General features: G+C 37.8%; 5 protein-coding genes across 5 annotated transcripts in view; 4 read left to right on the top strand and 1 right to left on the bottom strand.

Moving 5' to 3' along the window:
* LOC112577016 (acanthoscurrin-1-like) overlaps positions 1 to 25,121 on the top strand; it is a 162,409-nt gene that overhangs the window by 45,413 nt on the left and 91,875 nt on the right. The gene's annotated exons all lie outside the window — the stretch shown is intronic.
* On the top strand, positions 1,781 to 2,481 carry LOC112577025 (glycine-rich protein 23-like). The gene is made up of 2 exons (XM_025259943.1): positions 1,781 to 1,898; positions 2,151 to 2,481. The coding sequence occupies exon 2, from the start codon at positions 2,152 to 2,154 to the stop codon at positions 2,464 to 2,466; it is 315 nt and encodes a 104-aa protein (XP_025115728.1). The 5' UTR covers positions 1,781 to 1,898; position 2,151; the 3' UTR covers positions 2,467 to 2,481.
* Positions 2,802 to 6,663, top strand: LOC112577006 (zinc finger protein 883-like; the record flags this gene model as incomplete). The annotated part of the gene is made up of 2 exons (XM_025259917.1): positions 2,802 to 3,802; positions 4,644 to 6,663. A coding segment is annotated over exon 2 (1,893 nt), but the record flags the coding sequence as incomplete, so codon positions are not given.
* LOC112577024 (glycine-rich protein 23-like) lies at positions 12,931 to 13,692 on the bottom strand. Its single transcript, XM_025259942.1, has 2 exons — positions 13,550 to 13,692; positions 12,931 to 13,297 (listed from the first exon to the last, which is right to left on the bottom strand). The coding sequence occupies exon 2, from the start codon at positions 13,294 to 13,296 to the stop codon at positions 12,976 to 12,978; it is 321 nt and encodes a 106-aa protein (XP_025115727.1). The 5' UTR covers position 13,297; positions 13,550 to 13,692; the 3' UTR covers positions 12,931 to 12,975.
* Positions 18,736 to 19,754, top strand: LOC112577012 (acanthoscurrin-1-like). The gene is made up of 3 exons (XM_025259925.1): positions 18,736 to 18,846; positions 19,138 to 19,492; positions 19,657 to 19,754. The coding sequence occupies exons 2-3, from the start codon at positions 19,139 to 19,141 to the stop codon at positions 19,699 to 19,701; spliced, it is 399 nt and encodes a 132-aa protein (XP_025115710.1). The 5' UTR covers positions 18,736 to 18,846; position 19,138; the 3' UTR covers positions 19,702 to 19,754.

Genomic DNA, 25,121 nt, shown 5'->3' with positions numbered 1-25,121 from the left:
TGAGCAATTCGTTGATGGGGATAAAAGTGACAACCATTAAAGTTCACCTATTAAAGTTCTGCCTGAAGAGAGAGAACATGTTGATGCACAACTATCTTAATTCTTCTTTAGAAAGGAGAAAGTTACATTTTAAAGATTTATTCTGCCTGTGTACATTACATGCATTAACACTTTTTTTCGTCGCTGTTGTTTTCCTAATAGGGTAAGATACAAAAAATCTTACAAAATGTCGATGTTATCCAACATTTTTAATTTGAATTTTTATTTTAGTCTTATATCTCATCCTGGCCTGACATAGCATTCAGGACCTCTCTATATATTAACCTGGGTTGTTGTTTTTTTTTTTTTTTTTTTTTTTTTGTCATGGGCAGAACCCGTGTTAATCATCCTTATGTACGTTTTATTATTGAAGAAAATGGTTTTCTTATATTGTATTTTCTTTCGAGAAGACCAGAAATTTTAGACCCCTTTTGACTTTTAAAACAATCCAGAAATTACAAGTTCTCGTCGATGGAATTGATACAGTAAATTGGTGATTTCTGGAAGTCAGACTAGCTCTTAGCTCAACTGTAATCAATATATCTGCATCTCGAGTGGAGAAGAATACTGTTGTGTGTATATATATATACTTATTTTTATGGTACAAAGCGAAATGAAAAACTCGTGACAATAAGAATAAAGATTGTATTTTGTCTATTTCTACCCACCAAACACATTTGGCGTTGATATAAAGAAAAGTAGCCTCACGAGTATTGTCCAATTCACGCAGACGAGCACAGACACACGCACACGTACACACACTCTCTCTCTCTTACACACAAACGCGCGCGCAAAGAAATAGGGGGAAAAACAGTTATAAATATTAGTCTCAAAAGAAGTTCTTAAAAAAAATCATAAGGATCTTGATAAACTGATGTTTTTATAATGGATGTTCAGGTGGGGGTATATTTAAATAACAGATGTCCTCGTTGAGGTGTTTGGTTTCTAGCCTCAAACTGCTAATTAACTTCTCCATTAACAACTACAAGTGCAATCGGCTGTGCCACTAACCATAATTAATGTCATCACCAAACGGATTGCACTCACACTTTTTAAGTAACAACAGTTTCGAAAATTCATAAACACTATTAATTCTTTATAAAATAAATGAAGGAATAAGACTTTTAAAAGGACTTATCATGAAACTTTTTACAAAATTTATCTTCATTTTAAATAAAGCGTCATTTTATATTGGTATAGAAAAAACATATACATGTACTAATCTTAGAAATTTTTTCTTTTACATTTGTCAGTACAGACTTGTAAATTTACAATTTTATGTTATCTGTGACTAACAGGTTATTTAAAAAGTAAAATTACACATTTATCGAAAGTAACTAGTTAGTATTAGTTTTCAAATTCCTGTTGATTACTGATTTCTTCGACTGTTCTGCTCTCATTAGGACTGGAATTGAAAATCGGCATCTTAAATGATTGAATTAGGTAAAATATGTTATTGTTTAGTATTTACTTCAGAAGCATCCGTCTGCACTTGAGACAAACGTGCAATATTATCATATGCGAGGTAAGACCACAGAAAACCAATGACGCATGCGCCTATGTCACGTGGTCCTACCTGTCCCCCGTCAGCGTACATTTGCCAACGTGTCATTCACTTCTTTCTGTCTATGCATATACATACCATGACACCTTTCAGCAGTAAGACTAAAAAATTGATTAATTGGTCTGACACCAGTTTAATAATCTTGGTTTCTCAACATCGCGCCATTAAAGTCACAACATGTCATAGAGATAGCCCCTAGGGCTACTCAACACAACTATATAAGTAGAGGAGCAGGCAGAACCCTTTACCTGACCTCCAAGCCTTTGGAAAACATCATACAAGATCCACCTGAAAGGTATGATAACTATATGTACTTCTATCATATTTTACTGTTATTCTTGCAAAATACTACGATGTTGTTTTACTCTTTAATTGTTTAGTCGTCTTTTGTTTTCGTCCCTTTGACCTACCTCAAAATGCATTGTACTTTTATCGTTTCTGTCTTCATTGAAGTAGGCTTGTGAAGCGTAACGTTTGAAAACAAAGTTAATTTGTCTTAACATAAGCTACAATTACCTTTTTATAATTTAAGACATTTCTGCTTCAGAATGAAGGTTTCCGCTGTCATTCTGCTGTTCTGCTTGGTGGCTACCAGCCTCGCTAGCTTCTACTACCCACCTAAGATCGCGAAGATCCTCGTCATTCCTAAATACGGCTATGGAAGCTATGGAGGCTATGGAGGCTATGGAGGCTACGGAGGCTATGGAGGCTACGGTGGTTACGGAGGAATCGGCGGCTTCGGCGGCGGCTTTGGCGGCGGCATCGGCGGTATTGGCCTCCTAGGCGGTGGTCTAGGTTTTGGCGGAGGTTTTGGCGGAGGTTTTGGAGGATTCGGTGGTGGTCATGGAGGCAAATACTATTGATATCACTGATGGATCACACAAGGTAAGCAAACTACGTGAATTATAAAATTCATTATCAAATAATCAATGAGCACTTACTTTTTTAAATTAGTAACCTCGAATGTTTTAGTAAAAGTTGCAAAAATAATGTAATTTAACTCAAATTTATTTCATTTCCACTGACTAAAACATATTTAGTCATTTTTTGATAGACAGCAGTCTGGACGACAACAGTTCAAGATTACACAACTTATGCTGTTCTATTTTCTTTTTTAATACAAACAAACCGACATCATCTCCATTATAAAGATTCTCTAACATATTTCCGCGTGTGAAATCTTTGCTTCATGGTGATGAGAGCTCTATTAATCTCACATTATAAGGAGAAAAACCAGCTTAGCATTGTAAAATGTTTTCTGTAAGCTTTGTTTGGCAACTCTTAAAGCAAAATATTTGTTCATTCCCTTTTACTGACCCAACCTCCACTGCCTGCATTACTTTTCTTCAACTTACGGTTTCTGGTAAACAAGAAAAGACAAGCCGCTTCTAAGCCTCATCATGACTTCAGAGTCTGCTCAGTATTAGATCTGCTTCAGTGAAACATAGATTTGTCCCGAAAAACCCGATTCGCGTCTTCAACAGCCTGGTTTTTAACTGCAATATGCTGTTCTCTCTCGCAAAGTATATGGAAAGAATAAGGAAGATGGTGTGTGGCTCTTCATAAATAATGAATATCGAACTAACTGCAGTATTTTGTACACGAACTGCTCAAGTGACACAGAAACGATAACTCTTCATTGCAGAACAAATGGACTTTGCAAAGGGAGCTTAGCTACTAAGGTGGTGCGTCCATCGGAAAACGTATGTGACGACAGCAATTAAGACACTCTCCACAACTTTGTGCAACACTAAACACGTGTAATACACTGTTACTGCTGCTACTGGTAGCAGGGGACTTAATCCACACTAATCTGTCAACTGAGCCCTCACGGTACCAACAGCAAGTGGACAAAACCACAAAATGCACGACTCCTCTGTGTACAATGGACCCTACCCAACCCTCCCTCCCTTCTATTCAATGCACCCGACTGACCTATGACGTACTGCCGTTATTTGAAAAGAACGATCTGATCAACGACTGACATGAAAGCAAATGATCTCTAAGTTCCTAGCATCTTGCTTCGCTGTATCGTAGGGACGACTGTATACCAACTTCTGGCTCAGCTGTGAAACTCTTCTCCGAACTTTCAGCGGACTGTCCGTGTAGCTTGGACAGTAGCGCACGTGCTGCCTTCGCAGAAGTGGTCAATCGTGAAATTACCGCCTACGCCTGAACGGAAACCGCCTCGATTATCAGGTCAGAAAAAAAAAGACATTCCAATATTGCATTTAGGCTTTGACTCAACCAGGGGTTTTCATTCTACCTAAACACAAATCCAAAGCCTAACCTAAATGTAACAAATTAACACACATTCAGCCTGCAATAAAATTATAAAAAAATTAAAACATGCAGGTTACCATAAAATGATCTCCCTTTATTAAGACTGAAAACCATTAAAACTTCAGTAGCAGCAGTATGTAGTAATAATGTATTGTCACAAAACAGTAATTAGTTAAAAAATATTTTAAATTTTACAACCTAACATTGTTTTATGCACTAAATTATTATCAATATATACAGTTAAAAATATAAATTTATCAATATTTCTATGGTATCAGAAAGTTTTCAGATGTATACATTAATTACATGGGCCATTTACAATTAAATACTGGAATACAGTATGCACTGTGAATTGAAATATGAATGAAGAAATCACATTTTCAGATATGATGAATATTGTTCATGCCTATTCACAGACTGCCATTACAAAATCCCCTTTCTATTGGTTTAATGAATATGCAGTTGGTTTGGTTATGAAATCTTATCTTGTAATGTCAATATAACTGTCATGCCTGAACACCAAAATAAAGACAATTTTTTAATGGAAAACAATATTTCCTAATAAGTCATAAAAAATAATCATGGAGTAGCCATAAGGTTTTCAGTATCCAACTGGTTTTGAAAAAAATGACTGCATGGTATTTTGACTTTAACATATGCAACTGTATATTTAAGAAGATTTATCCCCCAAAAAAAATCAACAAAAGGGAAAATATGTAAGATGTAACTAATATATTGTTACATTGTAATATTGCAGGTTTTTGTTAAAGCAACTGGGACTGAGTCTCAGGAGATGAAGGAGCTGAAGAGGTGTGCAGTTTCAGTCAGATAGCACTTTAACAATTAAAGAAGAAAAATTGACTGTAATCTTAGAAGAGGAAGCTATGTCTGCCATAATCAATCAAGTCCAGGTCTCATGTTTACACAGCATAAAGACTGAACCAAGGTCTGTAGCTGATCTACAAGAAGAGCTAAATGGTAATGTAATGCTTGAGGCAGAAAGCACATTTTGTTCTTCTACAAATATGACATATTGCTCACAAATTAGATGTGTACAGCTTGAAAGCATTTCTGGTCCAGCTTACATAAAACCTGAGCTTGCTAAGCATATTCCTCAATCAAACTGGAAACATGAGGATGCTGTAAAACTGGAGCTAAACTCTCAGGATGCTATTTATTGTATTAAAACAGAGAAAGTTCCTGGTGAAGAACTTCATCACATAAAACCTGAGTATGCTGTACACATTGAGCAGTCAGATTCTAGTCATGAGAGTGCTGTGAAAGTGGAGTGCATGTACCAATGTCAAGATATCACCTGTTTAATTAAGACTCAACAGGATTCTGTGCATTCTGCAAAGACAGAAGAGCATCTTGTATTTAAGCAAGAAGAACAAGATCATAGTCACATAGTGAAGACTGAGACAGGATGGCCTGGTCAGCATGCAGTGTGGCAGCATGACAATGATGAAAATATTCAAGAAATGAATTCTGCTAGTCTTATAATTCCTGAGGTGACAGATATTAAGAAAGAAAATCAAAATCAGAGACAAAAAACTGTTACTGAAGTCACCATTGATTCTGCAACAGAAAGTAGAAGTGATGCCAAACCTTATCAGTGCCAAGTGTGTTTATGTTGTTTCAGTTTTTCAACCCTACTAAAGAACCACATGAAGATCCACTCTAAGTTTAAAGCTTACAATTGTACTCCATGTAGCGTTGTGTTACAAAGAGTAGATACTTTAAAACAGCACAAGGAAACTAACAGTAATAAGAGATCTCACCACGGTGATGAGAGACCTCACCAGTGTAATGTATGTCATGTAGCTTTCAAAAGATCAGATGTCCTAAAAAAGCACATGGTGTCTCACAGTGATGTGAAACCTTACCAATGCAGTTTGTGTAAAGCTTCATTTAAGTTCTCAACTTGCTTAAAAAGGCACATGGTGACTCAAAGTGAAGCAAAAAATCACTCTTGTACTGCATGTCCTTTGGCTTTCAAAAGATTAGATTACCAAAAAAAGCACAAACCTTATCAGTGCCAAGTGTGTTTATGTTCGTTCAGTTTTTCAACCCTACTCAAGAAACATATGAAGATCCACTCTAATTTTAAAGCTTACAATTGTACTCCATGTAGCGTTGTGTTACAAAGAGTAGATACTTTAAAACAGCACAAGGAAACTAACAGTAATAAGAGATCTCACCACGCTGATGAGAGACCTCACCAGTGTAAAGTATGTCATGTAGCCTTCAAAGGATTAGAGCACCTTAAAAGGCATATGGTTATTCACAGTGATTTGAAACCTTACCGATGCAGTTTGTGTAAAGCTTCATTTAAGTTCTCAACTTGGTTAAAAAGGCACATGGTGACTCACAGTGATGTGAAACCTTACCAATGCAGTTTGTGTAAAGCTTCATTTAAGTTGTCATGTCATTTAAAACAGCACATGGAGACTCACAGTGACGTGAAACCTTACCAATGCAGTTTGTGTAAAGCTTCATTTAAGTTGTCAAAGCATTTAAAACAGCACATGGTGACTCACAGTGATGTGAAACCTTACCAATGCAGTTTGTGTAAAGCTTCATTTAAGTTGTCATGTCATTTAAAACAGCACATGGAGACTCACAGTGACGTGAAACCTTACCAATGCAGTTTGTGTAAAGCTTCATTTAAGTTGTCAAAGCATTTAAAACAGCACATGGTGACTCACAGTGATGTGAAACCTTACCAATGCAGTTTGTGTAAAGCTTCATTTAAGTTCTCAACTTGTTTAAAAAAGCATATGGTGACTCACAGTGATGTGAAACCTTACCAATGCAGTTTGTGTAAAGCTTCATTTAAGTGGTCAGATTATTTTAAAAAGCACATGGTGACTCACAGTGATGTGAAACCTTACCAATGCAGTTTGTGTAAAGCTTCATTTAAGTTGTCAGATTATTTTAAAAAGCACATGGTGACTCACAGTGATGTGAAACCTTACCAATGCAGTTTGTGTAAAGCTTCATTTAAGTTGTCATGTCATTTAAAAAAGCACCTGGTGACTCACAGTAAAGCAAAAAATCACTCTTGTACTGCATGTCCTTTGGATTTCAAAACATAAGATTACCTAAAAAAAAGCACATAGTGATTCACAGTGATTTGAAACCGTACAAGTGTAGTGTATGTCATGCATCTTTTAAAAAAATGGATATACTAAGTAGGCATATGTTGACTCACAGAGATTAGAGACCTCACCAGCTCAGTGTATGCAATGTAGCTTTTAAAACATTAGGTAGCCTAAAAGGACAAATGTTAACACACAGGGATTGGAAACCTCACCAGTTCAGTGTGTTTAAAACTGCCCTTAAAAGATCAGATCATCTAAAAGAAAAGCACATGTTGACTCATAGTGATGTGAAACTTGATTAATGTGGCATATGTAAGAAAGCTTTAGGTGCTTTTTGTGATTTAATATAGCTCATAGTGACCAACAGTAAATTTTACTTTTATGCAGTGTATGTAAAACTGCAGTTAAAAGATCATTTGTTAACATGCACATGTGGTGCCAGTGGCAAGAAACTTCATTAGTGCTGTGTATGATAATATCCTATTTGTGGTAATTTTGATGCTACCATTCTTTACCTGTTGATGATAAAATTTGATATTGCAATAATTGAATTAAATTTTAACAATGTATTTAACAGCTTTATGCATCAGTACAATTTTACTCTAAGAGCTATTTTCTTCTTCTCGCATTTCAATAGCTTTTGTCCTCAATTCCTACGTAAAGGCACATAACAAGAAAAAAAATCAGCGCAGCATTGTAAAATGTTCACTGTAAGCTGGGTTTGGCAACTCTTAAAGCAAAATGTTTGCTCATTCGCTTTCACTGTAGCCAACCTTTTTAAATACAATCATCTCAATTATAAAGATTCTCTAACATGTTTACGCGTGTGAAATCTTTGTTTTACGATGATGATGGCTCTAGTAATCTCACATTATAAGAAAAATAAAATCAGCGTATCATTGTAAAAAGTTCTTTGTAAGCTGGGTTTGGCAACTCTTAAAGCAAAATGTTTGCTCATTCGCTTTCGCTGTAGCCAACCTCCACTGCTTGCATTATTCTTCTTCAACTTAAGTTTCTAGTAAACAAGAAAAGATGAGCCGCTTCTAAACCTCATCATGACTTCAGAGACTGCCCAGTGTTCAGCTTCAGTGAAACATGGCTTTGTCCCGACATATACGATTCGGCTCTTCAACATCCTGCAGAACAAGTGGACTTTGTAAAGGGAGCTTAGGTAGTGAAAAGATCATTTGTTAACATGCACATGTTGTGCCAGTGGCAAGACACTTCATTAGTACTGTGTATGATAATATCCTATTTGAGGTAATTTTGATGGAAACGAGTGATAATTTGCAGAAGTATTTCAAGGACATGGAGGATGAGTTCCGTGGTCTGCTGGACATGAACAAGATTGAAGGCGTGGTGCAAGTCTTAACCTTTCTGTTTGTCATTGGGTTCAAGCCTCAGGCAGGAAAACTATGCTTTGTCGTCTTGACGCACCATGCAGCATCTCTTACACCGCATGCGAGACAGCCATCAGGTCGTGTATACCTTTCTGATGAGGAGACCCATGCAAGACAGAATTGAACAGATAAGGAGAAAATTGGATCTCTTGAACCAAAGTATTTTGGAAGACTCACAGGGTGTGCGTACATCGTGGAAAAAAATAGTTAAACCGACCTGTATGCAACCAAGATGGTATAACATTGTCCGCATTACTGTTATTATATCTTTTTCTCAGCATTTCATCATGTCTATATTTAATAAATATGTTAGAACCTTATTTGTGTGATTTCATTAATTTCTTGGTATTATAGATTTCATTAAGAACTCTTCCTTTTCACACACTATAAATGCATTGCCTGATTAAACATCAGTTAAAAATGGAGGAAAATGGTTTACAATAAAGGAAGAATATGGAGAAGAAATCTAGCATGACTGGAGGTATATATATAAACAAGTTTGACAGAGTATAATTATTGTACTCGTCATGCAGCTACTTCTGCTAAGCAGATTCATTTTCCTTTGATTAAGAGGAGCAAAATAAATTATAAGCTAAGTGCAGGGAGGCTGTTGTAGCATGTGTAAAACCCTTTGAACCAGGGGTCTCAAACTCATATTAGCATGTGGGCCGCAGTGGAAAGTAACAGCCAGTCAGCAGGCCGCACCACGAAAAGAAAATGTTTTTTCATTAAATTTTACGAACACTACTGTCACTGCAGTTAGATGCTAAAATAAAGTTTTTATAATTATTAATTACATTTAGTGTAGTTTATTACATGCACAGGCAGTTTAGTTTATTAAAATAAGTTGACGTTGTCTCTGTCACTAATAAAAAAGCAAAAACTGTAGTTCCCCCAAAAAACCAACTATAATTACTAGGCCTACTGCAGATGGCTCGTCACTCATGTTTTTGTCCACTCAGCTGAGATCGTTTGGCAGAGACCAGACCATCGACGTTAGGCCTGAAGTGGCGTGTAGTGGCAAGCCGCAAGGTTGCTCTCAGATGCTCATCAGTCAGTCTTGATCAGGGGTGGGCAATTAATTTTCCCAAGGGGCTGGATGAGAAACTGGGATGGTTCTAGAGGGCCGGATGAGAAACTGGGATGGTTCTAGAGGGCCGGACTAATATAGTTAACTCAGTTTTACCTAATACTGTATCTATAGTATATTTACTGGTGGGCGGCCAGCGGGCGGGCCGGTCAGAGACAGGAGGCGGGCCGGCGTTTGCCCAGGTCTGGTCTTGATCGTAATGCTGTTTTGTTGATCTTCATTCTGGAGCAAAACTGTTCGCAAACGTACGTACTCCTAAACATCGCTAGAATTCTAGCAGCTGTGCAGAATATGTTTGGAAAATTCTCTCTAGGAAGAAACTGGTAGAAATCTGGAACTCCAACATCAACGTATTTTTGCTTCAGAACAGTGTCACACTGCAGGTCCAGTAGTTCCATCTGGACTTCCTCTGGAACGTTTTTCACATCAACTGCGAACGGAGTGGCAACAAGGAAAAACTGTGGTTCGAGAGCAGTGAATTGCTGAAATCGGTGTTCAAAATCTTCCAGTAGTCTGGAGAGGATGTCTACGTAGTCTTTCAGGCGCTGTGGTTCAACCGTTATGCTCTGTAGAAAAGAGAAATGAGCCAGGTTTCCATCTGCCAGCTGAGTGGCCCACAAAGTCAGCTTGCATCTGAATGATTTGATGCGGTCCCTCCCTTGTGTTATTTTCATTTCGCTTGTGAACGGGGGTAATTTTCACCGCGGGAGTTAATCACCAAGCACAACATACATATACACCGCGGACGTGGCCGCGGGCCGCACAAAAATGTTTCGCGGGCCGCATGCGGCCCGCGGGCCGCGTGTTTGAGACCCCTGCTTTGAACGATTGGTGTCCTGTGTCTGACGTATTGTGTGCGTCATTTGTTCCACGTCACTTGAAGCAAAGAAAGACGTCACATATAAGAGTAAAAGCAGTTTCTCTAAAGGTCGATGGATCGGGAATAAACAACGGTCTTCTCCACCATCTTTATGACTCTCACAGTGACTTTACTCTGCACTTGTGCCTCTTCAAGTCGATTCACCTACAAATCACTTCATTGTCATCTGCGGAGACAAGTGTCTTGCGAGGTGACGTCATCCGCACAGTGCATTATGGGTAGTCAACTATGTAGCAGGCGACCTCGACGACCATATACTTGCAACTGCGGCTACGTTAGTCATATTGCTTGATGAAGCGGAGAGAGAGAAGAAGAGAAACAGGATGTGGGTGAGGGGTGGGTAGCGCGAAGGAGTCGCTTAGGGGCATAGTTGAGTTACATTAGAGGAAAGGAAAGCTCTTTATTTCTAAAAGATTTATAATCAAACGCTTTTCCATTTTAAATGTTTAACTTTGTATTTGTAACTAACAGGTTATTTTTTTGAATATTTCCAATTTATCAGTAATGTGGGTGATTGTGAGGGTTAACATCTTTTCTGATCACTCATAAAACACTAAAACTATTTTTTCTGCTGTGCGGTACAGTACTTGTAAAATCGTTTCTCAAATCGTTTCTCACCGGGTTGAGTTGAGCACAATAAACAATTTCTAATATCTTCTCTTTAACCATTACTCTGTTGTATTCTTGTGCATTCAGCTTGATGAACTAGAAAACCTCCATCAAACCTATTAAGTGACAAATGTATCGTGGCTCTAGATGTCACCGTAAAAATACATTTATTAACGTATCTTTCTCCTCTTTCTGTTTGTGCACTACTAGACCTTTCAACACTCTTGCTGACAAAAATTAATTGATGGGCAGGCACATAAAAATAAAGATCATGGTTTCTTCACTTCGTGTCATTAAAGTGACAAAACTGATTGATGTAACCCATACGGCTACGAATAGCGACTGTATGAGAAGACGATTAGACCACGAACGTATATCCCCTGGACAGCTGGCAGACGATTTTTTTTTTTTCACTTAACTGCTAGAACGAGGCTCCAGACCACAAAACTTCCGGTTTTTTCACATTTCCGATTAACTACTAAAAAGAGGCAGGAAACGACATTCACATTCTTTGTTACGGCTCGCCGAGACTAACAGCAGAACACTTCGCAAGAGGCCAAGAGTAAGTCTCTTCATACAGACATCAGTCCATAAATACACGTCCATGATTAGACCACGAACTTGTATTACTGGACGGCTGACAGACGATTTTTTTCCAGTTAACTGCTAAAATGAGGCATTAGATGACAAAGTTTCCGGTTTATTCACATTCTTTGTTTAGGCTCGCTGAGACTAATAGTGGATCACTTCGCTAGAGGCTAAACGTTGGTCTTGGCAGACAGACAGCAGTCCACCTATATACGTCCATGATTAGACCGGATCCTGTACCTCCCCTCCAAGTATTTGGAAAACAGCAAAAATGTCCGTTATACAAGGTGCGGCAACTGTACATCTTTTAACTATTCTATTTCTCTATTATCTCTATTATGCATTTGACTTCCTGCTTTTAGGTGAGATATATGTTCAAGCTTTTTGCAATTTCTTCTATTAAGTAATAAAAACTAAGCGGTTGACCGAATTGTTATTAAACGGTTTAGTTGCTGTGGACAGGATCTGTTCGTATGAAGGTTTTAAACACATATAGAATAAGGCTGGTTACCTGTTTGATTTGTTATCGTAGTAGCAAAAGATGAAAACAAAGAAAATATGGCTTAGGTTTATAGACATTACTTTTTGTTAGTCAATCAATCAATTTTATTGATACCTTTTAAATGGATTTTACTTCGTTTTTACTCTATATTAAAAATTGAAAAGCGACATATATTTCTAGATTGATACAGTCATCATCACCGTGAAGCAAAGATTTCACATGCGTAAATATAGCCAGTCAGCGAATCTTTATAATGGAAATCAGTTTTATTTGTATTAAAAAAGAAAAGACAACAGCATACGTTGTGTAAAGATTCTTGAACAGTGTTAGTCATGACTGATGTTTATCAAACAATGCCTAAAAAAATTCTACTCAGTGGAAGTTATATAAATTTGAATTAAATTACATTATTTTTACAACTTTGACTATAAAATTCTACGTGATTAATTACAAGAAGTAACTGCAGATTAAATTGTTTGTTAATAAATTATGTAATTTTATTTCAATTCATTTATTAAAGTCAGTCTTCCATTTTAATGTTACACTATTTTATTTTCCCGTGAAAGGCTCACAAACTACAAATACAGTCAAAAACAAAAAGCCAAAGAAAATTAGTTCAAGAAACTTTATTGATGTAGCCAAGAGTGCATTATAGTACGGTGACTATGAATGTTCGCTGATGTCGACATCAACATTAAGCTCCAAGACCTGAAATAAACCAACAAACTTTACATTAAAATAATTACATTAGCAGCATCGTTCACGCTTAACCTATGGGAGAAGAGGCTGATTGCCGTCTCAAGTCTGTAGTCTTAAAGTACTAAGTATGCACTCGTTCAAAAAAAAAACTTACAGCAGACACGTAGTTTGCTTACCTGGTGTGTTTGAGACACGACTGTGTGATCCATCAGTAATATCAATAGTATTTGCCTCCATGACCACCACCGAATCCTCCAAAACCTCCTCCAAGACCTAGACCACCGCCTAGGAGGCCAATACCGCCGATGCCGCCGATGCCGCCGATGCCGCCGCCGAAGCCGCCGCCAAAGCCTCCGATTCCTCCGTAACCACCGTAGCCTCCATAGCCTCCGTAGCCTCCATATCCTCCATAGCCTCCATAGCTTCCATAGCCGTATTTAGGAATGACGAGGATCTTCGCGATCTTAGGTGGGTAGTAGAAGCTAGCGAGGCTGGTAGCCACCAAGCAGAACAGCACAATGACAGCGGAAACCTTCATTCTGAAGCAGAAATGTCTTAAATTATAAGAAGGTAATTGTAGCTTATGTTAAGACAAATTAACTTTATTTTCAAACGTTACGCGTCACAAGCCTACTTCCATGAAGACAGAATCGATAGAAGTACAATGCATTTTGAGGTAGGTCAAAGGGACGAAAACAAAAGACGAATAAACAATTAAAGAGTAAAACAACATCGAAATATTTTGCAAGAATAACAGTACAAAATGATAGAAGTACATATAGTTATCATACTTTTCAGGTCGATCTTGTATGATGTTTTCCAAATGCTTGGAGGTCTGGTAAAGGATTCTGTCTACTCCTCTACTTATATAGTTGTGTTGAGTAGCCCTAGGGGTTATCTTTGTCAGATTTTGTGACTTTAATGACGCGGTGTTGAAACCAAGACTTTTAAACTGAGGTCAGACCAATTAATCAATTTTTTAGTCTTACTGCTGAAAGGTGTCATGGTATTTATATGAATAGACAGAAAGAGGTGAATGACACGTTGGCAAATGTACGCTGACGGGGACAGGTAGGACCACGTGACATAGGCGCATGCGTCATAAGTTTTCTGTGGTCTTACCTCGCCGATGATAATATTGCACGTTTGTCTCAAATGCAGACAGATGCTTCTGACGTAAATACTAACCATAGTATATTTTACCCAATTTAACCCATTTTAAAAGACAATTTTACAATTGCAGTCGTAATAAGAACACAACAGTGGATGAGATCAGTAATCAACAGGAATTTGAATTGCAACACTAACTAGTTATTTTCGATAAATGTGTAAATTTTACCTTTTAAATAGCCTGTTAGTCAAAGATAAGAATCAATTGTATATATACAAGTCCTTACTGACAAATGTAAAAGAAAAAACTTCTAAGATTAGTCTATGTTTTTTTAAAATGAAGGTCAATTTTGTAAATAGTTACATGATATGTCTTCTTTAAAAAAAAATCTTCTTTAACTGATTTTTCAAAGAAATATCAGTGTTTATAATTTTTCGAATTTCTTGTTGCTTAAGAGGTATGAGTACACTTTGTTTGGTTACGACATTTACTATGGGAAGTGGCATAGTCGATTCCACTTTAAGCGGTGAATGGAGAAGTCAATTAGCAGCCTGAAGGTAGAAACAGTATCTCAATGACTTCAGACCAGTGGCCTTAACAGTGTTGGTCATGAAAGTATCGAAGACAATTATCAAAACACTGATCCAAAGTGTCTTAAACCCTTGCAATCATATAAGACATGAAAAAAAATTAATAAGTAAATAACTCAAATAAGAACAAACTGTTAGCATTGTAACAACGATAATAATTTTTATCATATAAAATTATATTAATACTGAACTTAATGTGACACGTGAATTTAATTACAAATTCCTATTGTTTAGTGTTTTTTTAATGTCTTAGAGGTCAGGTTCAGGAGGCCGTCTGCTATTTAATTTATATTATTGTGTTTTGTAGCCGCAGGGATTATCTCAATCACTTTCTGTCACTTTTATGGCATGGGGTTGCGATCAATTTTTTTACACGAACAGGAAGATGTTAAAGACACATTGTACAGTGAACGTCTATGTGAACATCTAGGACCTTGTTCCTTTGGTGCATCCGTTAACATTTGTGAAGTCATAGACGTTGTATTTGCCCGATGATGATGGTGTAGCTTTCTTTCGACAACAAATACCTGCTACTTAAGTAAATATTAAACAATAACAGTTTTACCCGTTTCACTCTGTCAAAAAGTTTAGAGATACAGTTATAATAATAATACAGCAGTTGATAAAATCAGTAACAAAAGGGGTGTGATAAATTACAATAACATTCTACTTGTCGATCAATGTATAATAAATATTTTTTGAGAACCTGTTAGGAAATGTACAAGTGTATACTGGCTCAAGTGAGAAAGAAAAAAAAAACAACCCATGCTTGCTCTAATATGCTTTCTCTTGTCTACTACCAATAACTCTAGAGCTTTATAAAAAGAAATTTTATAAATAGTTTCACGATAAAACTTTTTTTAAACCTTCTATTTTAATAATTGTTCAAAGAAATAATAGTGTTCACGACTATACAAATTTCTTGTACTTATGTTGATGTACAGAAATACTAATAATAACAGTAATACTAATAACAACAATAATACTAATAACAATAATAACAATAAACCCAAGGTTTGTATAGCTCATATTCGTAAGGAGCATGCATGTATTGCAACAAGAACAAGACATGGGCAACATGCGACAGATAGAAGAACAAAAACCAAACAAAGTATAAACGAGAAAAGGATAAACAACAGTACTGATAACAAATAAATGACAAATACAAACTACGTAGACAGAAACTAAGTAGCAGGGACTGAGAGTATTGTGATTTTGCAAAGACGACCAGGGAAGTAGCGATAAGTGGAAAAGTGGGGAAGGGTGTAACAAGGACTTGGATTGTGTGGACATTTTTAAGACTAATGAGGGAGGAAGAGGTGCATTTTCAGTGCACACCTCAAGGATTTTATAGTGGGTAGGTGGCGGACATGGAACGAAGAGAGTTCTATTGTTTGATTGTACAGTAACTCAAAAAATTCTGTGACTATATGTTGGTGTTTTTTGACAATAATTTAGAGACGGTTGTTAGACGAAGGTCGTAGGTGTCTGGCTGGCACGCAAGGAAAGAGAAGTTCAAAGAAATAGTTAGGGCAGGAGCCAGCAAATAAATTAAAACATAGCACAGACATTTTGTACTGAATGCGAGAACGGATGAGGGACATTTTCTCGTTTCATGTTCACTTTAAGCACGAGACATGCAGAGAGTACTTTACTCTCAGAAATTTATAAAGAAGGTATGCAGGGCATTATTATTATTATTATTATTATTATTATTATTATTATAATAAAGTGATGTTGATTTTGCCCACCTTGATAGGTTTTGGTGAACAAATGAGTTAGTTTCTTCATCTCAAGGATAGGAGAGTTCTATCCATTTTTTTAGAAGTAATTTTTTTAGTAGGTATGTTGCCGTCTAGTCTTATCTTTACTTTAGACTGCGACATAGACACCCTTGCTGGAAGTATCAAAGAAGTGCTACTCTCTACTGCAGACGAAGTGCTGGGGAAGCAGAGGAAGCGCAAACAACCCTGGGTAACAGACGACATCCTTGATCTTTGCGACGTAAGGAGAGCCTTGAAGAAAGAGAGAGGTCGAGACCCGACGACAGCAGACAAGTACAGACTTGTCAACCAGCAGATCAGAACAAGGATGAAGGAGGCAAAAGAAGATTGGATCGAAGACCAGTGTTGCAGCGTGGAAATAGGCATGGCAAGCGGAGACAGCAAGAAGGCATATGAAACATTGAAGGCCCTCACCAAGACTCAGCAGCGACCAGCCACTGTCATCGAAGACAGCACCGGACAGCTCCTTATGGAGAAAGCTGCTGTACTGAGCCGTTGGACTGAATACTGCCAAGACTTGTACAACTACAAGATCGAACCAGACACCAGCATTCTCCAGCATCACCAGACTGGGACAAGAGAGACTGAAGACCTGCCAGTCCTCACTGATGAGGTGAGAGAAGCTATGCACAGTCTGAAGGGAGGAAAGTCACCTGGTGTGGACAACGTACCCGCTGAGCTGCTGAAGCATGGAGGAGACGCAACAACCAAGGCCTTCACCACACTGTGTCAAAGATATGGAAGAAAGAAGAAATGGCCAGAAGAATGGGCTCAGTCTATCATCATCCCACTCCCTAAGAAAGGGAACCTGAAGCAGTGCCAGAACTACAGAACCATCAGTCTGATAAGTCACCCAAGCAAAGTCATGCTCAGAATCATTCTCAACCGCTTAAAACCTATTGCAGAGGAACTGCTGGCAGAAGAACAGGCTGGCTTCAGGGCTGGAAGAAGCACGGTTAGAACAGATCTTTAACTGCCATGTTATGATAGAAAACACCTGGAGCATCATCGTGAACTATACCATAACTTCATCGATTTCAAAAAAAGCATTTGATCGTGTCTGGCACGATGGACTCTGGCAGGTCATGAGATCATTCAACATAGAGGAGGGACTGATCCAGATGGTAGCAGCACTCTACAAGAACGCCTCCAGCGCGGTGCTACTCAACAACCAGCTAGGCGAGTTCTTCGCGATGACGATCGGGTCCGTCAAGGGTGCCTACTCTCTCCCATCCTTTTTAACATCTTCCTTGAAAAAATCATGCAAGAAACCCTCCACAACCACCTTACCTCAATCTCCATTGGTGGCAGACCCCTGTGCAACCTACGCTTTGCAGATGACATTGACCTCATGGCAGGCAGTAACAACGAACTTCAGGATTGACGGACAGACTCTCCAGGCGAGCGGGGGGCCTATGGCATGGAAATAAGCTCAGAAAAAAGCAAAGTAATGATTATTTCCACCACCGACAACAGCAGCAACATCGTCATGAACGGCCAGAAACTGGAGGAGGTCAACAGCTTCAAGTACTTGGGTGCCACCCTGACTAGAGATGGCTACTGTACAGCAGAGATCCGTATCAGGATTGGTATGGCAACATCCGCAATGTCCAGGCTGGATAGGATCTGGCGAAGTAACTCAATCAGCTTCAGTACCAAGCACAGGCTGTACAAGTCCCTCGTAGTGTCAATCCTACTCTACGGCTGCGAGACTTGGACGCTGCTTGTCGCAACGGAGAAGAAACTCCAGGCCTTTGAGAACAAGTGCCTGAGAAAGCTGCTCCGCATCTCGTACCGCGAACACAAGACCAACGCATACGTACGGAGCACCGTAACCTCTCTCGTGCCCACATGAGCCCCTTCTGGCAACAGTGAAGCGGCGCAAGCTCGCCTGGTTCGGTCACGTCACCCGCCACAACACCCTGTCCAAGACGATCCTACAAGGAACCCTCGAAGGGAGCCGTCGTCGTGGTCGTCCGAGGAAAAGCTGGGTCACCAACATCAAAGAATGGACCGAACGCGAGATGCCAGACCTGCTCTCATCTGCTCAAGACAGGACCGGGTGGAAAATTCTGTCTGTTGCTGCTGCCAGACGGTCCCCCCTACGCCCGGACCGGGCATGGGATTGACCTGACCTGACCTGATTATTATCACGCCTACTTTTAAGAATTTTTGGGACTATTAATATGTTAAGTAGTTAATTATTTCAATTTTTCTCTACATCTTTTATTTGATGTATTTGTTTTGTTGTGGTTTTCTTTTTTGTTTGTTCTTTTTTGACAAAATTTAAAGCACAACCCTTTGTTGCTGCATAATAAAACATCTCATGACCTTAGCTGTCCCTGTGAGCGTGTACTGGACAACTTCTAGGCCTTAAAAATACTTCCTATTAGACCTTGTAATGATAAGTCTGAATAATATTGATTAATGGGTCCGACACAGTTTTGCGATCTTGGTTTCTCAACTTTGTTCCATAAAAGTCACAAAATCTGACAGAGATTATCCCTACGGCTACAAAGCACGAGTATATAAGACGAAAAGCGGGCCGCCTTCTGTACCTGACCTCCAAGCGTCTGAATAACATCACACATCCGACATTCAAGGTAAGTAACTAAGCATCTTTTCACTGTTTGCTATTTAAATATGTGGTTTTATCATAGATTCAGTTCTTCTGTTCCTGCTCACTAGGTTTTAGTTTTCTTCCTCTTTCTTTTATTCTCTCTATCTTTTGATTTCTACCACTTTTACCTAAATAATAATGCGTTCTCCTTCTATAGTTTATCTCTTTACTGAATTGGGCGTTTGACTTTGAACTATAGTTTAAAATATGAAATCAGTTTGGCTTAATTTAAGATGATTCCATCTATATTTTAGTTGTGATATTTTTGCTACAGAATGAAGGCTGCCGTCGCGTTGCTGCTGTTCTGCTTGGTGGCTACCAGCCTTGCTAGCTTCTACTACCCACCTAAGATCGCGAAGATCCTCGTCATTCCTAAATACGGCTATGGTAACTATGGAGGCTATGGAGGCTACGGAGGCTATGGAGGCTATGGAGGCTACGGTGGTTATGGAGGAATCGGAGGCTTTGGCGGCGGCTTCGGCGGCGGCATCGGCGGCGGCATCGGCGGTATTGGCCTCCTAGGCGGTGGTCTAGGTCTTGAGAGGTTTTGGAGGATTCGGTGGTGGTCATGGAGGCAAATACTATTGATATTACTGATGGATCACACAGTCGTGTCTCAACACAACCAGGTAAGCAAACTACGTGTCTGCTGTTTGTTTTATTTGACCGAGTGCATACTTAGTACTTTCAGACTACAGACTTGAGACGGCAATCAGCCACTTCTCCCTAGGTTAAGGGTGAACGATGTTGCTAATGTAATTATTTTAATGTAATGTTTATTGGTTTATTTCAGGTCGTAGAGCTTAATGTTGATGTCGACATCAGCGAACATTCATAGTCACCGTACTATAATGCACTCTTGGCTACATCAATAAAGTTTCTTGAACTCATTTTCTTTGCTTTTTTGTTATTGACTGTATTTGTAGTTTGTGAGCCTGTCACATAAAAGTAAAATGGTGTAATATTAAAATGGAAAAGCAACTTTAAGAAATGAGTGGAAATAAAATTACAGAATTTATTATCAAAAAAACAGTTACTTTTTTAAATTAGAAACCCAGAATGTTTTAGTAAAAGTTGTAAAAATAATGTAATTTAACTCAAATTTATTTCGTTTCCACTGACTAAAACATATCTAGTCATTTTTTTTTTTTTTCATTTTTTTGACAGCAGTCTGGACGACAACTGAACAAAATTACAGAGCGTATTCTGTTCTCTTTTCTTTTAATACAACATTTGAACATTATAAAGATTCTCTAACATATTTAAGCGTGTGAAATATTTGCTTCACGGCGATGATCGAGAGCTCTATTAATGTCACATTATAAGGAGAAAAATCAGCTTAACATTGTAAAAAAGTTTTCTGTTAGCTTGGTTTGGAAACTCTTAAAGCAAAATGTTTGCTCCTTCGCTTTCACTGCCTCCACTGCTTTCACTAACCTCCACTGCCTGCATTGTTTTTCTTCAACTTACTGTTTCTGGTAAACAAGAAAAGACAAGCCGCTTCAAAACCTCATCATGACTTCAGAGACTGCTCAGTGTTAGATCTGCTTCAGTGAAACATGGCTTTGTCCCGACATACCCGATTCGTCTTTTCAACATCCTGGTTTTTAACTGCAATATGCTGTTCTTTCTCGCAAAGTATATGGAAAAAATAAGGAAGTTGGTGTGTGGCTCTTCATAAACAATCAATATCGCAGTATTTTGTACACGAACTGCTTAAGGGACACAGAAACGATAACTCTTCATTGCAGAACAAATGGACTTTGTAAAGGGAGCTTAGCTACTAAGGTGGTGCGTCCATCGGAAAACGTATGTGACGACAGTAATTAAGACACTCTCCACAATTTTTTGCAACACTAAACACGTGTAATACAGTGTTACTGCTGCTACTGGTAGCAGGGGACTTAATCCACACTAATCAGTCTACTGAGTCTTCACGGTACCAACAGCAAGTGGACAAAACCACAAAATGCACGACTCCACTGTGGACAATGGACCCTACCCAACCCTCTCTCCCCTCTGTTCAGTGCACCCGACTGACCTATGACGTACTACCGTTATTTGAAAAGAACGTTCTGATCAACGACTGACATGAAAGCAAAAGATCTATAAGTTCCCAGCATCTTGCTTCGCTGTATCGTATGGACGACTGTATACCAACTTCTGGCTCAGATGTGAAACTCTCCTCCGAACTTTCAGCAGACTGTCCGTGTAGCTTTGACAATAAGACGTGCTGCCTTCGCAGAAGTGGTCAATCGTGAAATAACCGCCTTTGCCTGAACGGAAGCCGCCTCGATTATCAGGTCAGAAAAAAAAAGACATTCCAATATTGTATTTAGGCTTTGACACAACAAGGCGTTTTAATTCTACCTTAACACAAATCAAAAGCCTAACCTAAATGTAGCAAATTAAAACACACACTGCCTGCAATAAAATTTACAAAAAAATTAAAACTTGCAGGTTACCATAAAATGATCTCCCTTTATTAAGACTGAAAACCATTAAAACTTCAGTAGCAGCAGTATGTAGTAATAATGTATTGTCATAAAACAGTAATTAGTGAAAAAAATATTTTAAATTTTACAACCTAACATTGTTTTATGCACTAAATTATTATCAATATATACAGTTAAAAATATAAATTTATCAATATTTTTATGGTATCAGAAAGTGTTCAGATGTATACATTAATTACATGGACCATTTACAATTAAATACTACAATACAGTATGCACTGTTAATTGAAATATGAATGAGGAAATCTCATTTTCAGATATGATGAATATTGTTCATGCCTATTCACAGACTACCATTACAAAATCCCCTTTCTGTTGGTTTAATGAATATGCTGTTGGTTTGTTTATAAAATCTTATCTTGTAATGTCAATATAACTGTTATGCCTGAACACCAAAATAAGGACAATTTTTTTAATGGAAATCAATATTTCCTAATAAGTCATGAAGAATGATCATGGAGTATCAATAAGGTTTTCAGTATCCAACTGGTTTTGAAAAAAATGACTGCATGTTATTTTGACTTTAACATATGCAACTCTATATTTAAGAAGATTTATTTTTTTAAAAATCAACAAAAGGGAAAATATGTAAGATGTAACTAATATATTATTACATTGTAATATTGCAGGTTTTTGTTAAAGCACCAGGGACCGAGTCTCAGGAGATGAAGGAGCTCAAGACGTGTGCAGTTTCAGTCAGATAGCACTTAAACAATTAAAGAAGAAAAATTGACTGTAATCTTAGAAGAGAAGCTATGTCTGCCATTAATCGAATCAAGTCCAGTCTCATGTTACACAGCATAAAGACTGAACCAAGGTCTGTAGCTGATCTACAAGAAGAGCTAAACGGTAATTTGTAATGCTTGAGGCAGAAAGCACATTTTTGTTCTTCTACAAATATAGACAAATTGCTCACAAATTAGCTGTGTACAGCTTGAAAGCATTTCTGGTCTCAGCTTTACATAAAACCTGAGCTTGCTAAGCATATTCTCAATCAAACTGGGAAACATGAGGATGCTGTAAAACTGGAACTAAACTCTCAGGATGCTATTATTGTATTAAAACAGAGCAAGTTCCTGTTGAAGAACTTCATCAATAAAACCTGAGTATGCCTGCACACATTGAGCGTCAGATTCTAGTCATGAGGGATAGCTGTGAAGTGGAGTGCATTGTACCAATGTCAAGATGTCACCTGTTTAATTAAGACTGAACAGGATCCTGTTCATCTGCAAAGACAGAAAGAGCATCTTGTATTTAAGCAAGAAGAACAAGATCATAGTCATGTAGTAAGACTGAGACAGGATGGCCTGTCAGCATGCAGTGTGGCGGCATGACAATGATGAAAAATTTTCAAGAAATGAATTCTGCTAGTCTTTATAATTCCTGGGTGACAGATATTAAGAAAGAAAATCAACATCAGAGACAAAAAACTGTTACTGAAGTCACCATTGATTCTGCAACAGAAAGTAGAAGTGATGACAAACCTTATCAGTGCCAAGTTTGTTTATGTTCTTTCAGTTTTTCAACCCTACTCAAGAAACACATGATGATCCACTCTAATTTTAAAGCTTACAACTGTACTCCATGTAGCATTGTGTTAGAAAGAGTAGATACTTTAAAACAGCACAAGGAAACTAACAGTAATAAGAGATCTCACCACAATGATGAGAGACCTCACCAGTGTAATGTATGTTCAGTAGCTTTCAAAAGATCAGATGTCCTAAAAAAACACATGGTGACTCACAGTGATGTGAAACCTTACCAATGCAGTTTGTGTAAAGCTTCATTTAAGTTGTCAAAATATTTAAAACAGCACATGATGACTCACAGTGATGTAAAACCTTACAAATGCAGTTTGTGTAAAGCTTCATTTAAGGTCTCAAATTGTTTAAAAAAGCACATGGTGACTCACAGTGATGAGAAACCTTACCAATGCAGTTTGTGTAAAGCTTCATTTAAGTTGTCACCACCTTTAAAAAGGCACATGGTGACTCACAGAGATGTGAAACCTTATCAATGCAGTTTGTGTAAAGCTTCATTTAAGTTGTCAGATAATTTAAAACAGCACATGGTGACTCACAGTGATGTGAAACCTTACCAATGCAGTTTGTGTAAAGCTTCATTTAAGTTGTCAAATAGTTTAAAACAGCACATGTTAACTCACAGTGATGTGAAACCTTACCAATGCAGTTTGTGTAAAGCTTCATTTAAGTTGTCATGTCATTTAAAACAGCACATGGTGACTCACAGTGAAGTAAAAAATCACTCTTGTACTGCATGTCCTTTGGCTTTCAAAAGATTAAATCACCTAAAAAAGCACATGGTGACTCACAGTGATTTGAAACCTTACAAGTGTAGTGTATGTCACGCATCTTTTAAAAGAATGGACATACTAAGTCGGCACATGTTGACTCACAGAGATTAGAGACCTCACCAGCTCAGTATATGCAATGTAGCTTTTAAAACATTAGGTAGCCTAAAAGGACAAATGTTAACTCACAGGGATTGAAAACCTCACCAGTTCAGTGTATGTAAAGCTGCCCTTAAAAGATCAGATCATTTAAAAGAAAAGCACATGTTGACTCACAGTGATGTAAAACTTTATTAATGTGGCACATGAAAGAAAGCTTTAGGTGCTTTTTGTGATTTAATATAGCTCATAGTGACTAACAGTAAATTTTACTTTTATGCTGTGTATGTAAAACTGCAGTGAAAAGATTTGTTAACATGCACATGTGCCAGTGGTAAGAAACTTCATTAGTGCTGTGTATGATAATACCTTATTTTGATGATACCTTTCTTTATCTGTTGATGATAAATAACATTTGATATTGCAGCAGCAATTTTGACTTAATTGAAAGTATTAAAAATTATTTTAAAAAATAGTAGTTTCTCTACCAGAGGAAGAGTTTTTTGTTGTTTGTTTGGTTTTTTTTATTTTAATAAAACCTGCTGATATTGGTGAGAAAGCTGTGTGTAGGCTACCAGCTCATTAAAAAGGCACATGATAATTCAAAGTTCCGAGAACACTCAAATGAGCAATGTACTTAAAGTTGTCTTTAAAAGATCCTTTAATTTGAATAAGTACTCCAAATTGATCACTGATTCTCACAGCAGCTGCCTTTTTTCCATAACTTTCAAAGATGTCCTTAGTAAGTTAAGTTTATTCCTTGTTACTCCTTGATGAGCACAGCCACAACACCACTTCACAAACCCACATATGCTAGTTGATTGCTTTTACGAGACAGTGAACTCCAGTGTCGATAACGGCACTCAACAACAACAAAAAATAACATTTCAGCCTTTCTACTTTACCTGAGAGAAAGTGCGTTATTCATCCAGATATGTAAAATTAGTGTATTACACAAAGCGTCAACCAATTATTAAAAAGAAAGGAAGAAATCTTTCGAAAATATTTTGTAAAAGAAAATCATGTCCTTTCCTTCCAGAACATTTCTGTCAAAGGCTATAGGCTCCAAGACGTAGCCTATGAAGAGCAAATATAGTTTCAACCGAAATACTAGTTGAAGTATTTGTTGTTATTCGTAACAGAGTAGCATTACGTTAGAATCTCGATGTCTGCTACTTTACTACAATTAGGCGATAAATAACATGGTACATTGAATATCAATGATATTTATTTATTTTGTCAGGTATGAACGCGACGGGAGCAACGTTTTCAGCTAACTAAAATGAATTCGAGTGTACCATATGCTTGGGCCCCTCCACGGAGCCTAAGATT

This window comes from Pomacea canaliculata, linkage group LG12 (genome assembly GCF_003073045.1).
Source record: "Pomacea canaliculata isolate SZHN2017 linkage group LG12, ASM307304v1, whole genome shotgun sequence".
NCBI classification, from domain to species: domain Eukaryota; kingdom Metazoa; phylum Mollusca; class Gastropoda; order Architaenioglossa; family Ampullariidae; genus Pomacea; species Pomacea canaliculata.
Note: the sequence above shows the minus strand (reverse complement) of the source record. Positions and strands in the feature narration are given on the sequence as shown.

Bases quoted from the DNA above. Each gene is read 5' to 3' on its own strand.
- LOC112577025 (XM_025259943.1), top strand. From the start codon at position 2,152: ATGAAGGTTTCCGCTGTCATTCTGCTGTTCTGCTTGGTGGCTACCAGC.
- LOC112577024 (XM_025259942.1), bottom strand. From the start codon at position 13,296: ATGAAGGTTTCCGCTGTCATTGTGCTGTTCTGCTTGGTGGCTACCAGC.
- LOC112577012 (XM_025259925.1), top strand. From the start codon at position 19,139: ATGAAGGCTGCCGTCGCGTTGCTGCTGTTCTGCTTGGTGGCTACCAGC. The intron at 19,493-19,656 runs GTAAGCAAACTA...GGTTTATTTCAG, and splicing joins TCGTGTCTCAACACAACCAG to GTCGTAGAGCTTAATGTTGA.